The sequence below is a fragment of the Zalophus californianus genome, chromosome 8, assembly GCF_009762305.2.
Source record: "Zalophus californianus isolate mZalCal1 chromosome 8, mZalCal1.pri.v2, whole genome shotgun sequence".
Classification (NCBI taxonomy): Eukaryota; Metazoa; Chordata; class Mammalia; order Carnivora; family Otariidae; genus Zalophus; species Zalophus californianus.
Genome location: NC_045602.1, coordinates 127,762,122 through 127,783,754, shown reverse-complemented (window position 1 = coordinate 127,783,754; position 21,633 = coordinate 127,762,122). Strand labels below are relative to the sequence as shown.

Sequence of the window (21,633 nt, the reverse complement as noted above, 5' to 3'; positions counted from 1 at the left end):
AGGGGTTGGAAGGCCTCTCTGAGAAGGTATCCTGAGCGAGCGAGGGGCCGGGTAGCACTGGGGTTCTGGGCCGAGGGAACAGCAGGTGCAGAGTCCCCGGCGGGAGAGTGAGCCCCGTGTCCTGGGAGCCGCCACGCGGGTGTGGGCGCTGCCAGGAGACGTGGTGGCTGGGCACGGGGCGGGGCATAGTGTGGAGGGAGTGGGGTCCGGGACCTCCCGAGGGATCGTGGGGTCTTCGGCTTCTGCCCGGAGTGAGATGGGAAGCTGCTGCCAGGTGCCAAGGGGACGGCAGTCCTGCTGAGACTCAGACTTGCACGGGCTCCCTCTGGCCGCCACGTGGGCAGCTGCCCGCCAAGGGGCCGCGATGTTCCAGGCGGGAGATGACAGTGGCTTGGAGCAGGGTGGGGTGTGGAGTCAGACTGTGAATGTTTTGAAGGCAGAGCCTCCAGGATCTGCTCATGGGCCCATGGTGGGGAGGGACGGAAAGAAGCAGCAAGGGCGCCCCAAGGCCATCGTATGGAGAGAGAGTTTCATAAATCCTGGTTGTGTGGCCTTGCACCCCAACACATGCTTTGGCGACCTAGCACCGAGGAGGTGCTGGGCCAGATGGGTCCCCACGCAGGCTGGGTCAGGGCATTTCTGGGCCTCGTGCGAGACCTGCGGATGCCCCGGCCCCAAGTGGTAGGGCTCAGCAGGGCCCCAGGCGGAGGAGGGGGACCTGGTTTCAGCAGAGGAGCGAGGGCAGAGGGGTTCAGCGAAATTGTGCGTGGCACAGAGCCTGGTCGAGTGCAGGGTGGTGATGGGTGGGGGTGGGCGGTGGGCCCAGCCTAACTGGCCCCCTGGGTCCCTCCAGTGTCTGACAAGCACCAGTTCAAGAATGAACAGGTGATGTACCGCTTCCGTTATGATGACGGCACCTACAAGGCCCGGAGTGAGCTGGAGGACATCATGTCCAAGGTAGGGATGCCGCCCTACCCTACAGCCCTGACCCCACGGCCACTGCAGAGCAGGCCTGCACCCCAGTGGCCTGTGCTCTTTGCCCTCCCCCACCTCCCTGCTCTGTCCCGGAGCCATCTCTCCCGGCAGCCCGGATTTGGAGGCTCCTGAAGGATGTGGCCTGATCCCAGACTCCCCCTCTTTCTCTTTCAGGGTGTGAGGCTTTACTGCCGCCTTCACAGCCTCTACACCCCCGTGATCAAGTAAGTTACTCTTTCCCTGCTCCAGTTTCACCTCTGCCTCTTTTCAGCTGTGTGGCCTTGGGCTGGTAACTTAACCTCTCTGAGCCTCAGTCTCCTCCATCAAATGGGGCTAATAATCGCGTCTACCTTCCATGTTTGTCCTTAGGGTTAAGTGAGTCAATCTGTGGGAAACTCTGCAGGGTGGTGGTGAAGGGTGTCCGTTCTGGAGCCAGTTTGGGTCTCAGCTGCTAGTTACCAGCTGCGTGGCTTTGGGCGGAGTTACTTAGCCTCCTGGTGCCTCAACATTTTCCTCTGTGGAATGGGGATGATGATAATAAGATCCACCTTAGGGCCTTTGTGCTTGCCATTCCCTCTGCCTGGAATGCTCTTCCCTTACCTCTCTGCATATTTATTCCCTCACTTCCTTCAAATGTCTCCAAATCAGAGGGACCTTCCCTGCCCACCTCTCTAAAGCAACTCCATCTGGTATGCACTCTCCTCCTTACTTCACTTTGGCTTTCTTCTTTAAAACTTGTTAGTGGTTGACATACTTACGTATTTATTTTTTATTGATATGCTGTCTTTCTTCCCCACTGAACTGTAAACTCACCAAGGACAGGGAGTTTGCTCACTGCTGTGTCCCCAGACCCTTGGCCAGCACCTAGAGCGGTGCCGTCCCATAGCCCTTTCTACACTGATGGCCGTGCTCTGTGTCTGTGGGGTCAAGGACAGTAGCTGTGAGTCACGTGTGGCTTTCAAGCCTTTGAGACGGAGGAATGTGATTTTAAATTTGATTTAATATTCACTGATGGAAAAATGGGTACATATTGGAGAGTGCTGGGCAGAGTAGCCTTCAATGAGTGTTTGTCACATGAAAGTTGAAAGGTAATTAACCTCTTTGACCTCTGATTCTTCCTCTGTGAAATGGGCATAAGAATAGCTCACGCCTCTTGGGTTGCTATGAGGATTAAATTTGAATGATGCCTGGCACATAGTGAGGGCTGTATAAATGCCAGCCATTGGTTATCTTCTTTATTATGAAGCTCATGGTTGTGGATGAAGGGACAGAGAGGGTGACCTAATTCTTACCAGCGGCAGATTCCTCTGTCCCCTGTCCTGACAGCTCTTGCCCACTCTTTTTTTTTTTTTTTTTAAAGATTTTATTTGTTTATTTGACAGAGAGAGACACAGCGAGAGAGGGAACACAAGCAGGGGGAGTGGGAGAGGGAGAAGCAGGCTTCCTGCCGAGCAGGGAGCCTGATGTGGGGCTCGATCCCAGGACCCTGGGATCCTGACCTGAACTGAAGGCAGATGCTTAACGACTGAGCCACCCAGGTGCCCCACTCTTGTTCACTCTTAGAGGAGTGGAGGGGATTCCAGCGTTTGCTGGCCTCGTTGGGGGTCCAGGCCCTGGGAACCCCTCACATCTGTAGACCTGCCTCTGCCTTCTCAGTCCAGCCTGGCCCTCGCGAGAAGGACCCCCTGGTCAGCCCCCAGAGAAGGAAGTGGCAGGGGCCAGCACTTAGTGCGCACATGGCCTACCCGGCTCCCCAGTTCCTAAAAATCTGAGAGAAACTCTCCAGCCAGACTTGATCATCAGCCTCAGCACGGCTGGCCACATAAACTCCTGTTTGCCAGCTTCCAAGCCTGAGAAATGGTTGCAGTCTGACTGCAAGGTTAGCCGACCCTTTGTTCCAGGACCCTGGGGGAGTTTAGATGCCACACACGTCCGAGCATGTGCCTAGGGAGAGACCCGGGGCCCTGATTCCCACGCCTGTGCTCCCCGATGTGCTCACGTGCACTCCGTCCCCCCCGCAGAGACCGCGATTACCACCTGAAGACGTACAAGTCCGTGCTGCCCGGGAGCAAGCTGGTGGACTGGCTGCTGGCTCAGGTGAGCTCTCCCCCCCGCCGCGTCTGAGCAGCCCGCTCATTCTGCCCAGCACTCAGGCGGGGGCTGACCGGGCTGTGGACCTTGAAATTTCTTTAAACAGTTTTTTCTCTAGTTTTTACTCATGTAAAATACACGTCACACTTAACTGTTGTAACCACTGTTCAGCACGCAGTTCGTGGCATGACATCCCCTCACATCGCTGGGCAGCCATCCCCACCCTTTCTCTCCAGAGCTCTTTTCATCTTGCAGAACTGAAACCCTGTCCCCGGTCAACACCAGCTCCCCACCCGCCCCTCCCTGCAGCCCCCCACAACCTCACTTCTGCTTTCTGTCTCCAGGCCCTTGGCCGCGCCAGGTACCCTGGGTGAGCGGGAGTCACACAGCCTTTGTCCTCCTGTGGCTGGCTGGTGGCGCTCAGCATCCTGTCCTCAGGGCATCCATGTGGTGGCCTGGGTCAGAATTGCCTTCCTTTGCGAGGCTGAAAAATAACAGTCCATTGCATGGATCGCCCACGTTTTATGTATCTGTTTTTTAATATTATCTGCCTATTAATGTCTACTTAATGGACGCTTGGGTTGCTGCCACCTCGAGGCCTCCAGTTAAAACTGGGACAGTCCCGGGTGAGCTGGGACAAGTCGGTCTCATGCTAAAGCACCAGACCGGAGCCTCCACGGGGAGCTTGCCAAGTTATTCTTTTCACATAAGTTGCCAGGGGGCAGGGGCTGGGCAGAGGCTTGGGAAGTCCAAGCATTGGTTGGTTTTGCTACAGCTTCCCGAAGGTGTTTGCTCCCATGTGATGCTATGGAAACTTCTGGCAGCCTGCCTCCAATACTTCTTGGCTCCTGCGCCCAGGGTGCTTCCTCTGGGCCAGGCCCTGGCTGGGTTTTGTGCATTACCGCGTTGAGCCCTCCAACCCATTTATAGACGGGGGGGACTGGGACCCAGAGAGACCAGGCACTTGGTTCAAGGGTACACAGCCCCGTAGCAGCAAAGCTGGGATTGGGAGGGGCCTGTCTCACCCTGGTTCTGCGAACTTTTCAGGGAGCTCACAAGAATGTTGATTTGTAGTCTGTAAAAAGAACGTATTGGCTCCAAAGACGAGGAGACAACTGCGAAATCAAAATGGATAAATGTTTAAACATTTACAGAGCGCAGCTTTATGTCAGCCTCCTTAATTGTTAAATTTAGCATTCATAAAAACCTCGTTCCATTTGAAAACAATTTGCTGGTGGGATTTTTCTCATGTCACACAATTCCTGATGATTGCCTAGAAATCGTAGCCAATCTGTAAAGTAAATGTTTCTTGGCGCCAAATAACTTCAAAAGCAGGTTTAGAAAAATCCTTGAAAAAATTTTTTTCGGGCCAAAACAGCATATTAATGTAGGATGTGGGTGTATTTTAATATGTTTGCTGTGGTGTGGGATGCTAAGACCAGGGAGGTCTTGAAACAGCCCCGGGTTTGAATTCAGTTTTGCACATCTGGAAAGCGCAGAGCGCTAACCATGGAGTGACACTGCCCTCCCCTTAGGATCCAGTGAAACCAGGCCGGAGCATGTTTTATTTATAGCCAGGCCGACGTGGGTCACATCCCAGCTCTGTGTCTTCCTAGCGGAGTGATTTTGGATAAGACTTTTAGCCTCTCTGTGCCTCACTTTCTACAAGTGAAGCTAAAACAGTACCTTCCCCGTTGGATTATTTTGAGGGTTCAATGAGTTAATCATGTAAAGTGCTTAGACTGGCACCTGGCACAGAGTAATTGCTCAGGAAACGCAACTGTTATTTTAATTCCTCATCTCCTGCACAAAGCGTTCAAGGGGGCTCCAAATCACATGCAGTGTGGAAGGCCGACGAACCTGCAGAAGGGTTTGGGGGCACAGGGGCAGTAAGACTGGGAAACAGCCCGTGTTGGGGGGAGGGGAGAGCTGATCCCCGGAGTGCCATCTCCTGAGTGTGCTGCCACAGGTGAGGGTGACGCGGGGTGATTTCTAATGTGGTTTAGGTTCTTCACTTGGGGCCCAGACACGCCTGGGTTCGGGCTCTCGGAAACGGCCGCTTCTCCCCACCTTGGCCCTCTCTGTGGCCCGAGCTCCACTGGTGCCCACAGCTGTGTGTGGGTTTCAAAGCATGATGTGGACTCTGCCCTAAGTGGCGAATCCCAGGCCTGAGTTGGGAGTGAGGTGGGTCCCCGAGATGGTGAGACGCCAGTGGGTCTGAGAAATGTCTGGAGATGGGGCACACGGGATGTACTGCTCTGGGGTGGGATGGAAAGCAAGGATGCGTCCTGGGGCCGTGGTGCCCTGGGAGGCAGGAAGTACCCTTTACAGTGACGAGAAGACAGCGGAGGAACCCGCGGGTGCCTGGGAAATCCAGTGTTCTCCTCTGGCGCGGGAAGGCGCTGCCTTTGGGGTGCCCACTGGACTTCCCAGTGGGTGGGTGGAGGATGGGGCAGGATCGGCGTGCCTGGCGCTCGGGGGGCATCTGCACCGCAGACGCTCTGTTCCTGGTCAGCTTTGGCAGTATTTAAATGAGCAGAGTCAGGAGAGGGTGTAGAGCAATTCAACAAGAGGGCTCATTAGCTCCTCCCTTTCTTTCTTTGAGCACCGACTGTGTACCAGGCACCGTTTTAGGTTCTGAGGACACAGCAGTGACTAAGACAAAAGTCCCTGCCCTCGTGGGTCTTGAATTCTGGTGAGGGCTGGGGAGGCTGTTGATAAATAAGAACAAGAAGTAAAATACATCCGTCCTGTGTTGGCTGATGCTAGTTGCCAGCACGGTGCTTGGGGTAGAGTGCGCGGGAGCCGCGGGGGCGCACTTACCCTTCACATGGGTGGGGGTGGTGCAGTTTTCACAGGGGTCCGTGAGGGCTCTCTTGAGTGGGGACATTTGAACAGAAACCTAAGGAAGGTGGGGAGTGAGCCAGGGGGATGCGTGGGGTGCAGCCTTCTCTGGGGGGACAGCAAGTTGGAGGCTCCATGTGGGGTGAGCTGAGGGCAGTGGGAGGTGTGAACAAGAGGTAGAGGTGCTGAGGAAAGCTGGTCTGTGGCCAGTCTCGTGGCATTTCGTGGGCTCTGGGGAGGGCTTGGGCCCCTTCAGGACTCTGAGAACAGAGGGGACAGCACTGACTTAGGTGGAGCACGGGCTGTAGGGGGACGGGGTCGGCAGAAGGGAGCCTGGGGAGGAGACAACTGCAGAACTCCAGGCAGGAAAACAGGGTGCCTGGGAACTGGGTGACCGTGGGGAGGGTGGGAGACATGCTCAGATTCTGGAGTTTTTGGAGGTAGACCTAACAGAGTTTATTGATGGGTGGATAGGGTATGGGAGGTGAGAGACAGAGATGTGTCTCCAAGACCCCAAGGTGCTTGGCTTGAGGCTGAGCTGGGGGCACTCAGGACTGCATCCTGGAGCTCTCCGACAAGGAGGAGAACCAGCTCCCCCCCCCCCCCCCCCCCGCCCCAAGCATCTCATCACAAGTGGAGGCAGAAGGGTGGTGGAATGAAGGTGGCAGCTGACCACACAGGTGCCTGTCACTTTGGCAGACCTGCCATGGCCTCGCCTGGTCTGAGGACACAGGGAAGCTAACTGGAGCTGACGCAGGGGGATGACTTCCATGAAATGGCTGGAAGACAGCTGGTATATGGCTCTGGGAAAGGGGCAGGAGGGTGTGTGTGGGGGCCGCTGTTGGGGAGAGGTTGGTGATGAGGAGATGTCCTTGAGGACTGGTTATGGTGAGCTTTGATTTCAAGAGTTATTCCCCCTTTGTGACTTAGCAAGGAATTCAAGAAGGAAATATATACTTGTGTAGCCTGGGAGGGTAATTTTGCTTTGACTGCATCTTCATTTTGACCTTCTAGATCATTCTAGTCCTTGGAACAAAATGTTCATTGAAACCCACTGGATCAGCTAGAAATGCTTTTGGCTGCATATAACAGGAAATCTGACTTACACAGTAAAGACCTTCTTCTCTCACGTAACTAGGCATCCCCAGTTCACGGTCCTAGAGCTCAACAATGCCCTTTACACCCGGGCTCTTCCCATCTTTCTGTTTTGCTGTTTTCTTGCCAGTTGCCCTGTGGTCAGAAGATGGTTGCCATGGCTCCAGGCATCACATCTACGTAGACCTATGGCCAAAGGCAGGCAACAGGAGCAGTTGGAGAGAGCTTTCTCGCTCTGTTTGCAGGAGGAAACTTCCCCCAGTACCACCCCCCCCCCCAGTGGTCTTCCCCTTGAGTCTCATTGGCCAGATGGGTCCCACATGTAGCCCTAAACCGCTCCCTGGGGGACCAGGACAGGGATTGATGAGAGTGGCTTAGAATTTCTCAGAATTCGTTCTTTGAGGCTGGGGGAGGGCCCCACGCCTCGGACGAGTCCGAGTTACCTTTTAACTCTGAGGGTGAGGGGGTGATGAGCCCTCCTGTAGACAGGCGGTGTTCCGTGTCTGTTCTCATCCTGTCTGTGCGCTATCATCTCATTTACTCCCCGCAACAACCTGAGGGAGGCGCAGGTACGGTTCCTGTCTTGCTGATGAGGAAACTGAGGCCGCAGGACACACAGACGTGTGGCACTCCTGTAAGATTGCGTGTGGGGGGCTGTCATGACGCCTTGATAGGAGTAAATAACAATAATAGTAGTACTAACTCTCAGTGTCGATTGGAGCCCACACTGGGGGGTCTGATCGGGGAGCACCACCCAGGGGTGGCAGAGGCCTTGGAAAATGAAGGGCAGGGGCGCCTGGGTGGCTCAGTCGGTTAAGCGTCTGCCTTCGGCTCAGGTCATGGTCCCGGGGCCCTGGGATCGAGCCCCGCGTCAGGCTCCCTGCTCAGCGGGGGTAGCCTGCTTCTCCCTCTGCCTCTTCCCTCTGCTCGTGCTCTCTGTCTCTGTCTCAGTCTCTCTCAAATAAATAAGTAAAATCTTTAAAAAAAAAAAAAAAGAAAGAAAACGAAGGGCAAAATCTGGGAATAAAAAATAACCAGCGAGGAAGTGAAGCTCGGAGAGTTTAGGGCTTGCCCACGGTCACAGCCAGGGCCCTGCAGGGATGTGAGCCTGGGGAAACCAGGTCCAGAGTTTGCTTTCCGCACTTCTCTGCTCCGTGGGTTTTGGTCTGCGCTGCCCGGGCTTGAGGACGCCCCAAGCAGCGGCCGTCAGATGGAGGGCAGCAGGTCGGTGGGCCAGGGGGCTGGGGGAGCAGGGACGGGCCAGGAGCCGGGCGCGGGAGGGCACGGGGGTGCCGGCTCCTGTGCTGGCGCAGCAGGAATGTGCCCGGAGTGCCCGCCGCACTGACCCCCCGGAGTGTTCCATCGCCCGGGCCAGCTCTGTCTCTGCCACTGGCATCCCAGGTGCTTCTCGATAGGGATGTTTTGTGGCTCCCTGAGTGCTAGATGCCGTGGGGAGATGGGTAACCTTGACGGGAACCGCTGCTGCCCATGTGGAGCCGATGTTCTAGTGAGAGACAGACCTTAAACCCTACTCACTCACCTGGAGGAACCCAAGGACACGGAATAGTTGGTGCTGATTCTCCCGAGAGCAGTGGCGCGAAGGGGTGAGTTTGTTTCAGACCGTGACAGGTGCAGCACTGGGATCCTACAAGGTCATGAATGTAACGGGGTGAACATTGGCTGAGAGGATGCACAGGGGTGAGGGGTGGGGGACTACTTTACGGTGTCCTCTGAGGAGCTGACTTGGGCACTGAGACCTAAAAAGCCAGGACAGGGCATTCCAGGGGGAGGAAAGAGCAAGTGCAAAGGCCCTGAGGTGGGGGCACGTAGTTTGTGGAAGGACTGGCAAGGAGGCCAGCGTGGCTGGAGCCCCAGCACGGGGGCTAGCGGGCGGGTGGGGGAGATGAGGGGAACGTGGCGGTGCAGTGTGCCCGTGCCTTCCTCCGGGAGGGGCGAAAACGGTGATTTGAGGTTTTCCCACAACTTGGCGGGATGTGGGGTAGGGGGCTTAACCTTTCAGGTGTCCAGGGTGGGCGTATTCCATGGTTAACTTGAGAATCCTGCTGTTGTTCTAACTTTAGGAACCTCCCTGTGGGTCACCCCAGGGCCCTGGGGGCAGGGGGGCAGGGATGGGCTGGGAGCCGGGATTGTGAGTGCCTCAGAAAGCCAGGTGGGCTCCAGACGCTTGCCGCGGCCTCCCAGGCTGCCGAGCGGGGGCCTGCTTGCCACCTGGGCCCCAGCTTTGCCTCCCCTGCTGTCCCCGCGCAGCTGGGGGGTGGCTGCTCCGGATGCAGCCTCTCTCATGGACGGCCACCTCCCCTGGTGGGGCTCTGTGCACGCAGCCCTCTGGCCGCTGGCCTGGGGTCCCACAGGAGAGATTGGTCTTCCTCCAGTCGGCCGGTGCGTGAAATCCCGAGGCCAGTGGCTGCGCCAGGCCCCGTGCTCTGAGTCTTAGCCGCAGCCTTGGCAGGCTGAGTCCTGCAGCCCCTTGGCATCTGTCTCTCCTTTAGATGGGCAATTCCCTCTCTGGCCCCTCGGCTGCTGGCAGAGGGGCTGGGGGACAGTCGAGGCGACTGCCTCTCGAAACAGCTTCTCACTTTGGGAGTCCTTTAAATGAGAGGCTGTCGGGCCCCGTGGCCATCCGAGTGTAGTCGAAGCTCACTGACCTGTGACCACAAGCTCCTGTAGGATTTGGCCCCTGCTGACAGCACCTTTCTTCCATCGCCAAATATTTATTGAGTGCCTCCTGTATGCCAGACCTGAGTTCTAGGCCCTTGGGATTCCGTGGGGAACACAGCAGATCAAACTCCTTGTCCTGATGGAGCTCACTCACCCTCTCCCTGGTGGCCAGGCTGCCTTTTGTGCCGCAGGCTTCATTCCACCCCCGGACCTTTGTCCGTGCTGTTTTCTCTGCCTGTCACCCAGCTGCTCCCCCCACCCCCCGCCCCCAACCGCACCACACAGCTCCCGTGGTTTCCCTGATGAACTGAGATTGTTGGGTTTGCAAGGACCAGAAACAGATTCTGGCTAACTTAAGGAGGGGCAGGGGGAAAGAAGACGGCTCACAGAAGGGTAAAGAGCACCCACAGAGTCACGGGGAGACCCAGGAGCCTGCCTTAGAAAGAACCGGCACCAGGCGATGCCCAGCTTCTTGGGAGCGGTAGCTGAGGGCCTCGTCTTCAGGGCACTGCTCTCGGGGAGAACCACACGAGCTGTCCCCTGTCCTTGGGCTCCGCCTCCTCCAGGTCATGTTCCCGGGTCAGGGACTATCACTGTAGCTTTGCACGGATCATGTGTCCTCAGCTTGGGTGGTGGGGGGCTTGGTGGTGGTGGTGAAAAACTCTGAGGGGCTGTCCCACCAAGACGACATTCCACATGGGAGAGTCGGCCCCAAAGGTGGGCCCAGTATGCTATGACCTTTCATACTTCAGTTTGGGGTTGGATGTCACTTCCTTAGAAAAGCCCTGAGACAAACCAGACTTCAGTTGTACTAGTTAGGAGTGTGTTCATTTGCAAGAACAGAGAACTCAACTAAACAGTAGCCCAAGTAGATAATTGTGCCCATACAGTCATACTGCGTGTCAAGAACCTTCCGTCCTTCACTCTGCTATCATCAGCACTGTCTGCCACTTTGGTCACTGGATAGCCCCTTAGCCCTACATATATCACTTCCTCGTGTGACTTTGTCCTCGGTAGGGGGGTGTGGTACTGCTTTTCCTTTTTATCAGGGAGGAAGGTGTTTTCCAGAATCCCCTGGTAGACTTCTCCAGGTGTCTCACTGACTATAGCTCGGTCAGTTAGGATTCGGACTTCATTGCTAGTATCAAAGACCCAGCTACAGAGGCTGATACAAATTAGGGGTTGATTTTCCTTTGCTATGAGACAAGCCTAGAGGTGGGTGGTCTAGAGCTGCTAGGGCAGCCTCATGAGACCTTTGGGGGACCACACTTTCTCTCTCTTCCTGCTCTGCCATCCTTAGCATGTTTTGATTCCGGGTCATACTGTGGTCTAGGATGACTTCAGGAACTCCAGCCATCACATCTTTGTTCCAAGGAGGAGGAAGAAAAAAAGAAGGGTCAGGGACAAAGCGTTTTTCCAGAGCTCCCTACTAGTGATTTCTGCTTATATTTCATTGGCCCCCTCTAGCTGCAAGGGAGCTGGGTTTTGTGATCCTGTAGTTGGATGCATCCCCATCTTCATTACTGGTGTGGTATTGGGGAAAGGGTTATTGCTAAGCAACCAACAATATTTGCCACATAAAATCTCCATTTCTTCTTTGTGGTGTTTATAACACGATACACAATGGATTTATCCCAACTATTATTAATTTATTTGTTTGGGGTTTATTCATAATAGTCAGAGGCATGTTTGGTCAATACTAGAGTCCATAAAGCAGACACAGATCCCTGTCCCAGTGGAGCCTCTGTTCTAGGGGTGATGGTGGGCTTTGCGCAGACTCACTCAGCCCCTCCAGTGTTGGTTCACCTAACACCCTCCCCTTCTTGTTCCGTTCCAGGGTGACTGCCAGACGCGGGAAGAGGCCGTGGCACTTGGCGTGGGCCTGTGCAACAATGGCTTCATGCACCACGGTAACCTGCCCCTTCCCTTCAGGCCAGCCTCCTGGGGGGGGGGTGTGTGTGTGTCCTGGAACAGAAAAGCTAGTAGGGACCCTGGTCACTGGGGCATTTTGGGGGGGCGGGACGGGGGGAACTGAGGCCCAGAGAGAGCAAATGGTGGGCTGGGGGCTGCTCAGCCTGCCCCTGGGGGAGCCCAGGCTAGATGCCGGGTCTTGGGCCTGTAGACCCAAGCGTGGGGTTTGGGGTGGCTCAGGAATCCCCCCCCACGCCCCTCCCACTTCTGCACTGGTGGCAACATCACCTCGGGTTCAGTAGGGACCAAGATGGCTGGTAATGCTTGGCTGGAAAACTGGACTGGATTTGAGGTCAAATCTGTGGACTTCCTGGGCCCTTCTCCTGGATGGGATGTGACCTCCGGGTGGGCGGTGAGACTGGATCATGCGGGCCTGGCCCACGGGCTTCCACGGGGAGGAGAGAAGAGGGGTCTGTGTGGACAGAGGACGGGCAGGTTGTGAGTGAGAGAGGAAGGGAGCCGGGCAGGGATGTTCGCACCGCTTTTCCCGGCCTGACCCCTTAGGTCACTCTCCTTCCCACTGGAGGAGCACGGAGGAGGCGTTGAGAGGTGGGCAGTCCTGAGATGATCCTGAGGTGGGAAGATGGGCAGGAGGGAGAAACCGGTTCCACTGTCACCATTTCAAATTAAAATAGAAGTTAACGCTCTCTGTGCCTGGCCTCCTCCTGAGCACTCCCCATGTATTAATTAGTTTAATCCTGAAATGATCCTTTGATGTTGGTATTAATATTATCTCTATTTATAGATGAGGAAATGGAAGCCCAGATAGTTAAGAGACCTGCTCAAGGTCACACAGCAAGTCAGAGCTGGGATTTGAACCCAGGCAGGCGGGCTTCATGGGCCACATGCTTGGCCACTGAGCTCTGTGACCTTCCCACTTGCTGGCCCTGGAGGAGCCCTGAGTCTCCTACCCTTTCAGCAGGACAGGTAGACTTTAACTCCCACCAAGGAGCCTTTCTTCTCCTTTTAGAACATTCCCCAGGGCTTTGCCTCTTGCAGTTTCCCTGGCTTGGAGTACCATACCTGCCTCACGCCCCCGACTTACTCAGTGTTTCTGTTTGGTTCGCACCTCCCGAGGCCTCCCCAAACACCCCAGCCTAACTGCTCCGCTCCTTCATCACTCCATGCTTAGCTCAGATTCACGCTTCTTCCTGGAGCTGTTCTCTCCCTGTCAGACTAATTCCATGCTTCCCTTGTGTCTTTGTTCATGCTGTTCTTCTCTAGCCCTTGAGTTCCTGGTGCAGGCACCGTGCTAGGCTCCGGGGACAGAGCGGTGAACGAGGCAGATGAGAGTCCCATCCTCGGGAGCTCACAGCCTAGTGTGTGTGCGTGCGTGCATGCGTGTACGTGAATCAAGCAATGAAATAAGCCCATGTTCTGGAGCAGTGTGGGCATGTGAGGAGGACTTTGGCTTTAACTCTAGTGCGGTGGGAGTCCCGGCAGGGTTCTGAGCAGAGGAGGGCCATGGAGGATGTCTGCGGGGGTGAGGGGGGAAATCGAGAGGCCAGGGGAGGGTTGATGTGGTGTGGGCCCTGGTGGTCCAGGGAAGGGGTGAGATTCTGGCAGGTCTTTTGGCCATTCCTCCTTCTAGCTTCTGCTCTGTGCTCTAACTCAGAGGTCAGCGATCCCTCGCTGCAAATGGCCAGATAGTAAGTATTTTAGGCTTTGTAGGTCACAGGGTCTGTTACAGCTCAACTCTGCCATTGTAGCATTAAAGTTGCTACAGGCAGTACTTAAATAAGTGGGCGTGGCTGTGTGCCAATAAAACTTTATTTAGAAACACAGGCCGTGGGCCATAGTTTTCTACCCGTGGTCTAGCTGCTGGGTTTGCTGTCCCTTCGACAGGATGAGAGCTGTGCCAGCAAGATGACAGGTCCCCAGGCACATCCCCTGCCTTGGAGCCGGCAGGCCTTGTTCGAGCCCTGACTCGGCTGACTCCCCAGTAAGCCTCTGCCCCTCTCTGGGCCTCCGTTTCCTTATCTTTCCAATGGATCCCCTCCTCCTGTGAGCCCAGCCTGCTCACAGCTCTGTGGGGTTAGGGGTGAGGACACACTCCCAGCTGCCTGTTTCACCAGCAGAGACAGGCAGGTCAGGCCCAGCCAGGGTCATTCCCGTCCATCAGCTCCTCTCACCAAAGTCCCTCATTCCCAGAAGTCACTCTGTTCCCCGCGGGGCCCTCTGACAGCTCCATCCTTCCCGCCAATCAGCTGGGCAGAACCTCTCATTTGTGGGTGAGAGTAATTAGGGGTCCACCCCAGCGGCTATTCTGGGAAGGCTGCTGGCTGAGGACATTCTGCGGGGGGGGGGGGGGGGGGGTGTGTGTGTGTGTGTGTGTGACTCCCAGGCAGCGTCAACACCCTCGGGGCCCCTCAGGGAGGGAAATTGCAGGGCGTGGCCCCTGCTCTCCTGTCCCTGCCACGACCTCAGAAATAAGCTAAAATAGGAAAGGGCTGAATCCCAAGGTTGTGGCTGCTGCAGGTTAGGGTGCCGAGTGGAGGGTGGAGGTGGGGCCCGGGGGCGCCTCCTGTGGCATCTGACCTGAGCTCCTGGGCCCCGAAGTGCTCTTTAGGGGAAACTGAGGCTCACCGTCTCATCCCCCACCCCTCTGGAAGTTGGTGCTGTTAGGATCCCCACAGATGAGCGGGCAGAGGCTCAGAGAGGCTAGGAGGAAATGAAGTCGGGCCAGGGCTGGCAGGGGTTTGAACCTGGCCAGTGGCCTTGAGCGAAGCCTACATCCAGCGAGTGGTGGGACCTCACCTGGCTGAGCTCCTGGACTCTGGGATTCCTGCTGTTGCCCCAAACGTTTCCGCCGAGACACAACATCGTGCTTCATGCTCCCACTCCCAGAGACTGTCAGCCTCGTGTTTATGGTGGAGGTGAACAGCCAGCCGGCCCCTGGGGCCTGGCTCCCCAGCTCTGGGCAAAGCAGCAATTTGTGTGTCTGTTTTCTCCAAAGAGGTAGTAGGGGCGGCTGGAGGAAGGCACAAACAGCTCCATGTCCTGGGAAAGGAGGAGAAAGAAAGGATCGCCTCCTCCTGCTTTTCATGTAGTCACCAAATCGGTGGATAGCCTCTGTCTTCAGCCATGGTGGGGACATCTCGAACCTCAGGCAGCTGGCTTTGCTTCTTTCAGGGGCCCTCTGACTTCAGACCCTGCCTTCCCCACACCGAGCCTGGTTTAGCCTCCTTGCTGTAGTTCACCCCTGTCCCCATCTAGGAGGCCAGGCTGGGCCGTATGGTGAGAAGGAGGAGCCTGCCCGCTCTGTGACCTTGTGCAGCTTATTTAGCTTCTCTGGGCCTTAGTCTCCCTACCTGTAAAAGGGGTACAGCAAATCCTTCCTCATCTGAGGAGTAAACGAACCAAAGCTTGCATCCACAGTGTGCCCGGCAGTGGTAGATACTTAGTTAAATTGTAATCTACAGGGACCAGATCACATGCTGGTTGTTGCTGGTTATTTGTATTCATTTTCCTGCCTTCTAGAACAGAGGTCAGACAGCCTCTCCTGTAAAGGCCCAAATAGGAAATATTTTAGGCTTGGTGGGCCATACGGCCTTTTGCAGTTATTCGGCTCTGTCACTGTGGCATGAAAGCAGCTCCAGACAATAAGTAAATAAATGGATGTGGCTGTGTTTCAATAAAACTTTATTTATGAAACGAGGTAGTGGGCTGGATCTGGCTTATAGGGCCTGAGTTTGCTAGTCCTCATTCTAAAGTGTCTCATTGTGGTCCGTTTCTGATTATTGGTGAGGTTGAACTCCTTTGCACCTACTTGCTGCCCACTTGGGTTTCCCCATCTGGAAATTGCCTGTTCATATCCTTTGCCCATTTATCTGTTTCTCGCTGCCTCTGGTTGATTTGTTGGAGTTTCTTGTATATTCTAGATATTTATTCCTTGTTGGCTTTAGACATTACAGTTATTTTTGAATCTGCCATTTGCCTATGGTCTTGTTATTGAACTGAAGCCCTTAATTTTATTATACTGCTTTTTTTGGGGGGGGGGCGGCGTCTTGTATGAAATCTTTTTCTGCCTTAGGACAAAGATATTTTGTTTGGTGAGCTTTGGTTTCCCTGTTCATAGTTAGGTCTTAAACCATCAGGAGTTTATTGTGATACATGGTTTGAGGTAGGGATCCAATTTTATTTTTTTTCCCCAAGGGAGTCACTTTTTCCCTACATCCTCTGCAGAATACTCCATTTGGTCGTCAGTATCATACGCTAAGTTCCCATAAACACATGGTCCTCTTATGTGATTTCTGTTTCCTTCCACTGGTTCTTTATCTGTTTCTGCCATCATTCCACACTGTTTTTGCTACTGTGGCTTTGTAATATGTCTTTATATCAGGTGGGGCAAGTTACAGACTTTTCAAGAGACGTCGGAAAGCCAGACGTCTATGCGAAGTATCCTAATCCGTTAGTGTTGGCCCATGATTCCCTTTAATAAAACTCCATGCTCGCCAAAGCAGACTTGTTCTAGGGGTTGGTTCCGGCCCATGGTTGCCCGTTGGCAGGCGCTGCTGAGCCTCCCCATGCAAGCCTGATGATGTGTTTGCAGTGCTGGAGAAGAGCGAGTTCAAGGATGAGTCCCAGTACTTCCGATTCCACGCAGACGAGGAGATGGAGGGGACCAGCTGCAAGAACAAACAGCTTCGCAACGACTTCAAGCTGGTGGAGAACATCCTGGCCAAGCGCCTGCTGGTAGGAGCAGCTCTGAAGCGCTACATCTGCCTTCCCAGGCCCAGCTGCAGCCCAGGAGCTGGGTGACCTGCTGATTACGTCTAGAGAAGTCGGGCTCAACTTGGAGCACCCGAGTATGGGAATTCCAGGGGGTGGCTGGCGACACTTCATTGGCCAAGACTACCTTCTTTATGAAGAGAGTGGGCTTGCTGGCTCCCTTTCCTCTCCTTTCCTTCTCCCCTTGCCCACCCCACATCCCAGCTTAGCGTCGTGCAGGGACGTTGGCCCCCTGACATGGCTCATTCGGGATACCAAAGCCTTTGGTCTTCTGGTGGTGCCCTGTCCATGTGCAGTTGCTGTAAATACCCTTGCAGTTGAGGGAGAACATTTACCAGCCCGTTCAGCTATTTCTCCAACGTAGCCCTCCAAATCCTGTTTCTCTGCCTACCGATGACCAGCCACCTCCATCTTCATGCCTGGTCCGCAGGAGGCGGCCGAGAGGGAGGCTCAGCAGGTTAGATCTCCTGCAACAACCAGAGTTGGGGCTAATGTCTGACTCATATGAAGATGGCACCATTAACTTCTCTCCTGTGGTACTTACGGGGGTCCCATAAATATGCAGATTCCCATTTCTCCCACTATAAAACCCACCAGTGCCTTCCCATCATGCTTGGGATGAAATCCAGTTTATCATCATGGTCTCCAAGACTCTCCCTACCTCTCCAGCTTCATCTCCTGTGTTCTCCCCTCCCTCATCCCACCCCAGCCACTCTGATCTCCTCTCTTATCCTCGAGTACTATGGGCCTGACTCAGGGCCTTTGCACATGCTGTGCCCTCTGCCTGGAACACTTCTTCCACTCTTCATAAAGTTCTGTTCCTCATTTCATTCAGGTCTCAGCTCAGATAACTCCTCCTCTGGGACCTTTGCCACACCATGGTCTATCCCCTTAAGTGCTTTATTTTAATTCAGACTATATACACTCCCTGTATCACATTCTATATTTCTTTGTTCATTTGTTTGTAGTCTGTCTTCCCCACTAGATAGTCGGCTGCAGCAGGGCAGGAACTGTCTTGTCTTGTCCAACACTGTTTCCAGTGCCCAGTAAAGCACCTGGCTCATGTAATAGGCAGCAGCTCAGGAAAGATTTGTTGAACAAATGAATGCATTTGTCGGTGTTCCCCTCACCACTGAACCCCCAAACCTCCCAACCTGCTTGCCACCCTGCAGCTTGGAGGGACTGCTCCCTAAACTCCTTTCCTATCCCCAAGTTCTTGGGGGCTGGCCACCTTTGGATCTGTTTTATTCATTAAGCCAGCAAATTCTTACTGAGCACGTACAGTTTGCCAGCAGATAGGGGGACAGTGGTGTATAACCGAGGAGATTTGGTGCTTGGGAGGAGAAAGGGGAGCTTGGGAGGGGAAAGGGGAGATAGGCAGTGAAAAGCAAAAAGTATGTGATCAGCACCAGCCTGAGGCACGAGCCAGGTGGTGTGTCTTCGCTTGACGGGTACGTATTGAGCACCTACTGTGTACTGAGTGCTCTTTGTATTTAACGTCATCCTGCCACGCACCCCTACTCCATGTAGGTCTGGGGCACAAGGAGCTGGTAGGATCACGGTCTCGTGGGGGCCATGGTGGGGCTGGCTGTAGGCCCTGCTCACCATCTCCCTGGGTTTCTCCTGCCTTGGGCCCTCAGATCCTGCCCCAGGAGGAGGACTACGGCTTCGACATCGAGGAGAAGAACAAGGCCATAGTGGTGAAGTCGGTCCAGCGGGGCTCGCTGGCTGAGGTGAGGCCTCTCAGAGGGGCCGCCCGCAATGTCCGTGCTTCCTCCTTGCTCGTTGTCCTGTGGGGGCACACTCAGGCCAGAGCGGGCTCGCCTGCAGGCTCTACGGGAGCTGCGAGGGAGCCCCCTGCTCGGGGCTGTCTTCCCAGCGTGTGTGCCCCTGGCTCCCCTCATGGCCCCGTGGGGAGGTGCAGGAGAAAAGCGGGTTTCTGAATCAGGTAGTTGAATAGGACAAGTTGGTGGCTCTGCCATGGACCTGACCTGTAGGCGAGGGAGGAGGGAGAGCCTGGGGAGGCCAAGGGTTCAGCCCTGGTCCTCCCAGCTGCCTCCGGGGCTGTGGAGGAGGGTGGGGGGAGGCACCTACCGCACCATCCGGGTGCTCCACCTGTGTCCTTGTAGCGGTTAGGGGGGCTTTGGGCTGCAGGTGGCCACGTGCTCGCCTCTCAGTGGCTGGAGCCATTACGTAGGTGGTTAGAAGATGGTGGCTGTGCGTCTCGGTTCGGGGTCAGCACCTCTGGCCTTCCTGGCCGAGGCGTCATGGTCACAGGGTGGCCGCCCCAGTTCGATGCCTTGTGTCCTCACACGGCAGGTGGGAAGCAGGGGCAGGTTAGGGCAGTTTCTCCTCAAGGAAAACGTCTTTCCCGTTAGCACCTGCAGGCTTCCCTTCAGCTCAACGGCTGGAACTGCACCTCCCCAGCCACTTAACTGCTCACCACAGCGGGGAGCGGGGTTGCCTTGGGGGGCTCAGTCTGGGCACGCTCGGTCCCAGGGCTGGCTCTGTGCTGCCTGAGCACAGCCAGGTCTCCCAGTGAGGAGAAAGGGAGGCTAGTAACCTGGTGTGTGTCTCCCCCAACACCCCCCGCCAAGATGGCTGGCCTGCAGGTAGGGAGGAAGATCTACTCCGTCAACGAGGATCTGGTGTTCCTGAGGCCCTTTGCTGAGGTGGAGTCCATCCTGAACCAGTCTTTCTGCTCCCGCCGCCCTCTGCGCCTCCTGGTAGCCACCAAGGCCAAAGAGTGAGTGTCCCCATGATGGGGTGTTGGCCCATCTTCCTCTCGGGCTGAGGAGTTGCCTGAGTGCCCGGGGCGGTGGCGGGGGGCCTGAGCTGTCCTGGTTCCCCACGGATGGGGCTCATTCTGCAGGCATGTGACATGAGGCTGCTACTTTCATTCATTCAGCAGTTGTTTATTGAGTGCCCACTAGGTGCTGTGTGTTGTTTCAGGCCCTGGGGATCCAGCCATGTCTGGGTGGACACATTCCTACCCTTCGTAGGTCTCAGTCTAGTTGGAGGGTAGGGCAGGAGACAGGCAGTAAAACAAAACAGGGAAGTAAGAGACATAGTGAACCGGGAGGTAGTAAGCCTGGGCCAGTCTCTACAGCTGGGAAAGGAGATGGGCTGTGTGGAGGGATGGCGGTCACCTCAGAACTGAGGTGAAGACCGAGGAGGGAAGAGAGAGAGTCAAGGGAGGAAGAGCATTCCAGGCAGAGGAGACAGCTAGTGCAAAGGTCCTGGGGTGGAACCATGGCTTATATCTTTGAGCAACAGTGAGGAAGCTGATGGGGTGGAGCACAGTGAGTGAGAGGGAGGGGTGGGTGATGAGGTCCACCAGACAAGGGAGGCCAGGCCTTGTAGGACTCTGTGCCCATGGTAAGGACCATGGAGCCACTGGAAGGTTCTGAGCAGAGGCAAGGCATGATGTGACATAGGTTCTGGAAGAATCCCTCTCGCTGCAGGTGGAGACTGGATTGTCAGGGGCAAAGGTAGAAGCAGGGGAGTGGTGAGGAGGCTGGTGGCCTGGCCCAGCCCAGTGTGGCAGCAGTGGAGGTGGTGAGAAGTGGTCGGATGCCAGATATAGGTGCAGGGAGAAGCATTTTCTATTTTAAAAACTGTGCATTTGGTTTTCTTTTCTGTCTTCTATTTAAGGCAGATGCTCCCGGTTTCCTGTTGACGGGAGTGATGGAAAGTTTTAACTATGATTCTTCCAGTGAGAAAGGCAAGCCAGTTTAGGGAAGATGATTGATAGTTTGGTATGTGGAAGTGGCAGAAATCACCCAAGGGAATGTGCCTGCTTAAAGTTCTGGAAACGCCTAGGGCTTGAGAACAGGCTCCCTCGATGGTTTTACCTGGCAGGTGGGGATAGGAGGATGATCCTGAGGCCCACTGTGGGGGACGTGCCCTTGACAGGGAAGCAGGTAGTTGCATCAAAGCCGCTGGATGAATGTCGCCCACCGCACGGCCCTGGGCAGGCGCGGCTCCCTCTGCTCTGGCCTTCCACCTGCGGAATGGCCAAGACCTGGCCTTTCGAACTGCATTCTCTAGGGGACACTTGTGGGCGTTTTTCTAGAGTCAGCACCAAGATGTTCTGAGTCACTTCTCACCCTCCCCTCTGTGGTTGTTGAACAAAGTATGCGCTGCCTAGGGGGCTGGTTTGACCACCGAGAGGCCCCCTCTTACCAGGAGACTGACAAGAGAAGGTGTAGGAGGGTGACCTGGGATTTCTGTGCATGGATTCAATCTCCAAGGGCAGGGCGGGTGGTTCTGAGTCATTAAAGATGCCAGAGGTACGGGCTCTGGTTAAATGAGGTTTGTCTGTCTCTTTGGGAGCCAAAAGTCTAGCATTGCTACTCCTTTGGGTGGGATTTCCCCAAAGTCTGGGAGGCAGGAGCTCCCAGGGTGGCCCCCTGGGCTATTGGGCATACTACTGCTTTCTCTTACGTCTGTTCCTACCTGGTGCAGGATCATCAAAGTTCCTGACCATCCAGAGGCTCTGTGCTTCCAGATCCGTGGAGCTGCCCCGCCGTATGTCTACGCCGTGGGCAGAGGTGAGCCTCACAGACAGAGAGGGGGACCTTGGGAGATGGGTCTGTGTGTGTGACCAGCAGGCCTGTGCTTCATTAGCCCTTCCTTTCCTCGCCTGGAACAAAGGCATGCAAGCGCTGACATCTCTGGGGGTCAGGTAGTCACAAACGGATGGCGGAGGGCAACGCATAGGGAATGGTGAGGGCTATGGCCTGGTGAGAAAAGACATGCTCACTTTAAAAGGGGTTAGTTTTCCCTCAGCTCAAGCTCATTATTGCCAGGTAGGAATGAGTTTTTAAAGGAAGCCAGAAATGAGAATTTTGGCCACATTTCTGTGGTCACATCCAGCCCAAGGGCCAACAGTCAGAGACCCCTGCTTTCGTGGTGCCTCCTTCTTGCGTGCTGCTTAGCTCTCTCCTGGAGATGAGACCAGATAGTTCTGAGGTTCTGGGCTCCGAGCCCTCTTTGTATCTGAGGGCCCCACTTTTCAAGTTGAAACATGAACTGTCCACTTTTGTGGTCAGAGTTGTACTTGTAACATGAGTTGATGAAGAAAATGCATATCACGGCAGAAAGCTACCAAGAATTCGTTAACTATTTTAAAGTGGGTTTTTATTTTCTTCTTAATGTAATGGTTCTTGACTGGGGGCCCTTTCACCCTGCAGAGGGCATCTGCACTCTCTGGAGACATCTTTGGTCGTCAGAACTGGGGTGGCC

The 21,633-nt window shown here is 55.2% G+C and overlaps 1 protein-coding gene across 3 annotated transcripts in view; it reads left to right on the top strand.

Moving 5' to 3' along the window:
• PREX1 (phosphatidylinositol-3,4,5-trisphosphate dependent Rac exchange factor 1) overlaps nt 1-21,633 on the top strand; it is a 176,894-nt gene that overhangs the window by 125,872 nt on the left and 29,389 nt on the right. For all 3 annotated transcript variants that reach the window (XM_027621888.2, XM_027621889.2, XM_027621890.2), the window contains exons 12-19: nt 854-957; nt 1,150-1,199; nt 2,997-3,072; nt 11,522-11,594; nt 16,208-16,350; nt 18,027-18,119; nt 18,984-19,132; nt 20,854-20,939. In XM_027621888.2, coding sequence (XP_027477689.1) covers nt 854-957; nt 1,150-1,199; nt 2,997-3,072; nt 11,522-11,594; nt 16,208-16,350; nt 18,027-18,119; nt 18,984-19,132; nt 20,854-20,939 — 774 coding nt within the window. The remainder of the gene's footprint in view (nt 1-853; nt 958-1,149; nt 1,200-2,996; nt 3,073-11,521; nt 11,595-16,207; nt 16,351-18,026; nt 18,120-18,983; nt 19,133-20,853; nt 20,940-21,633) is intronic.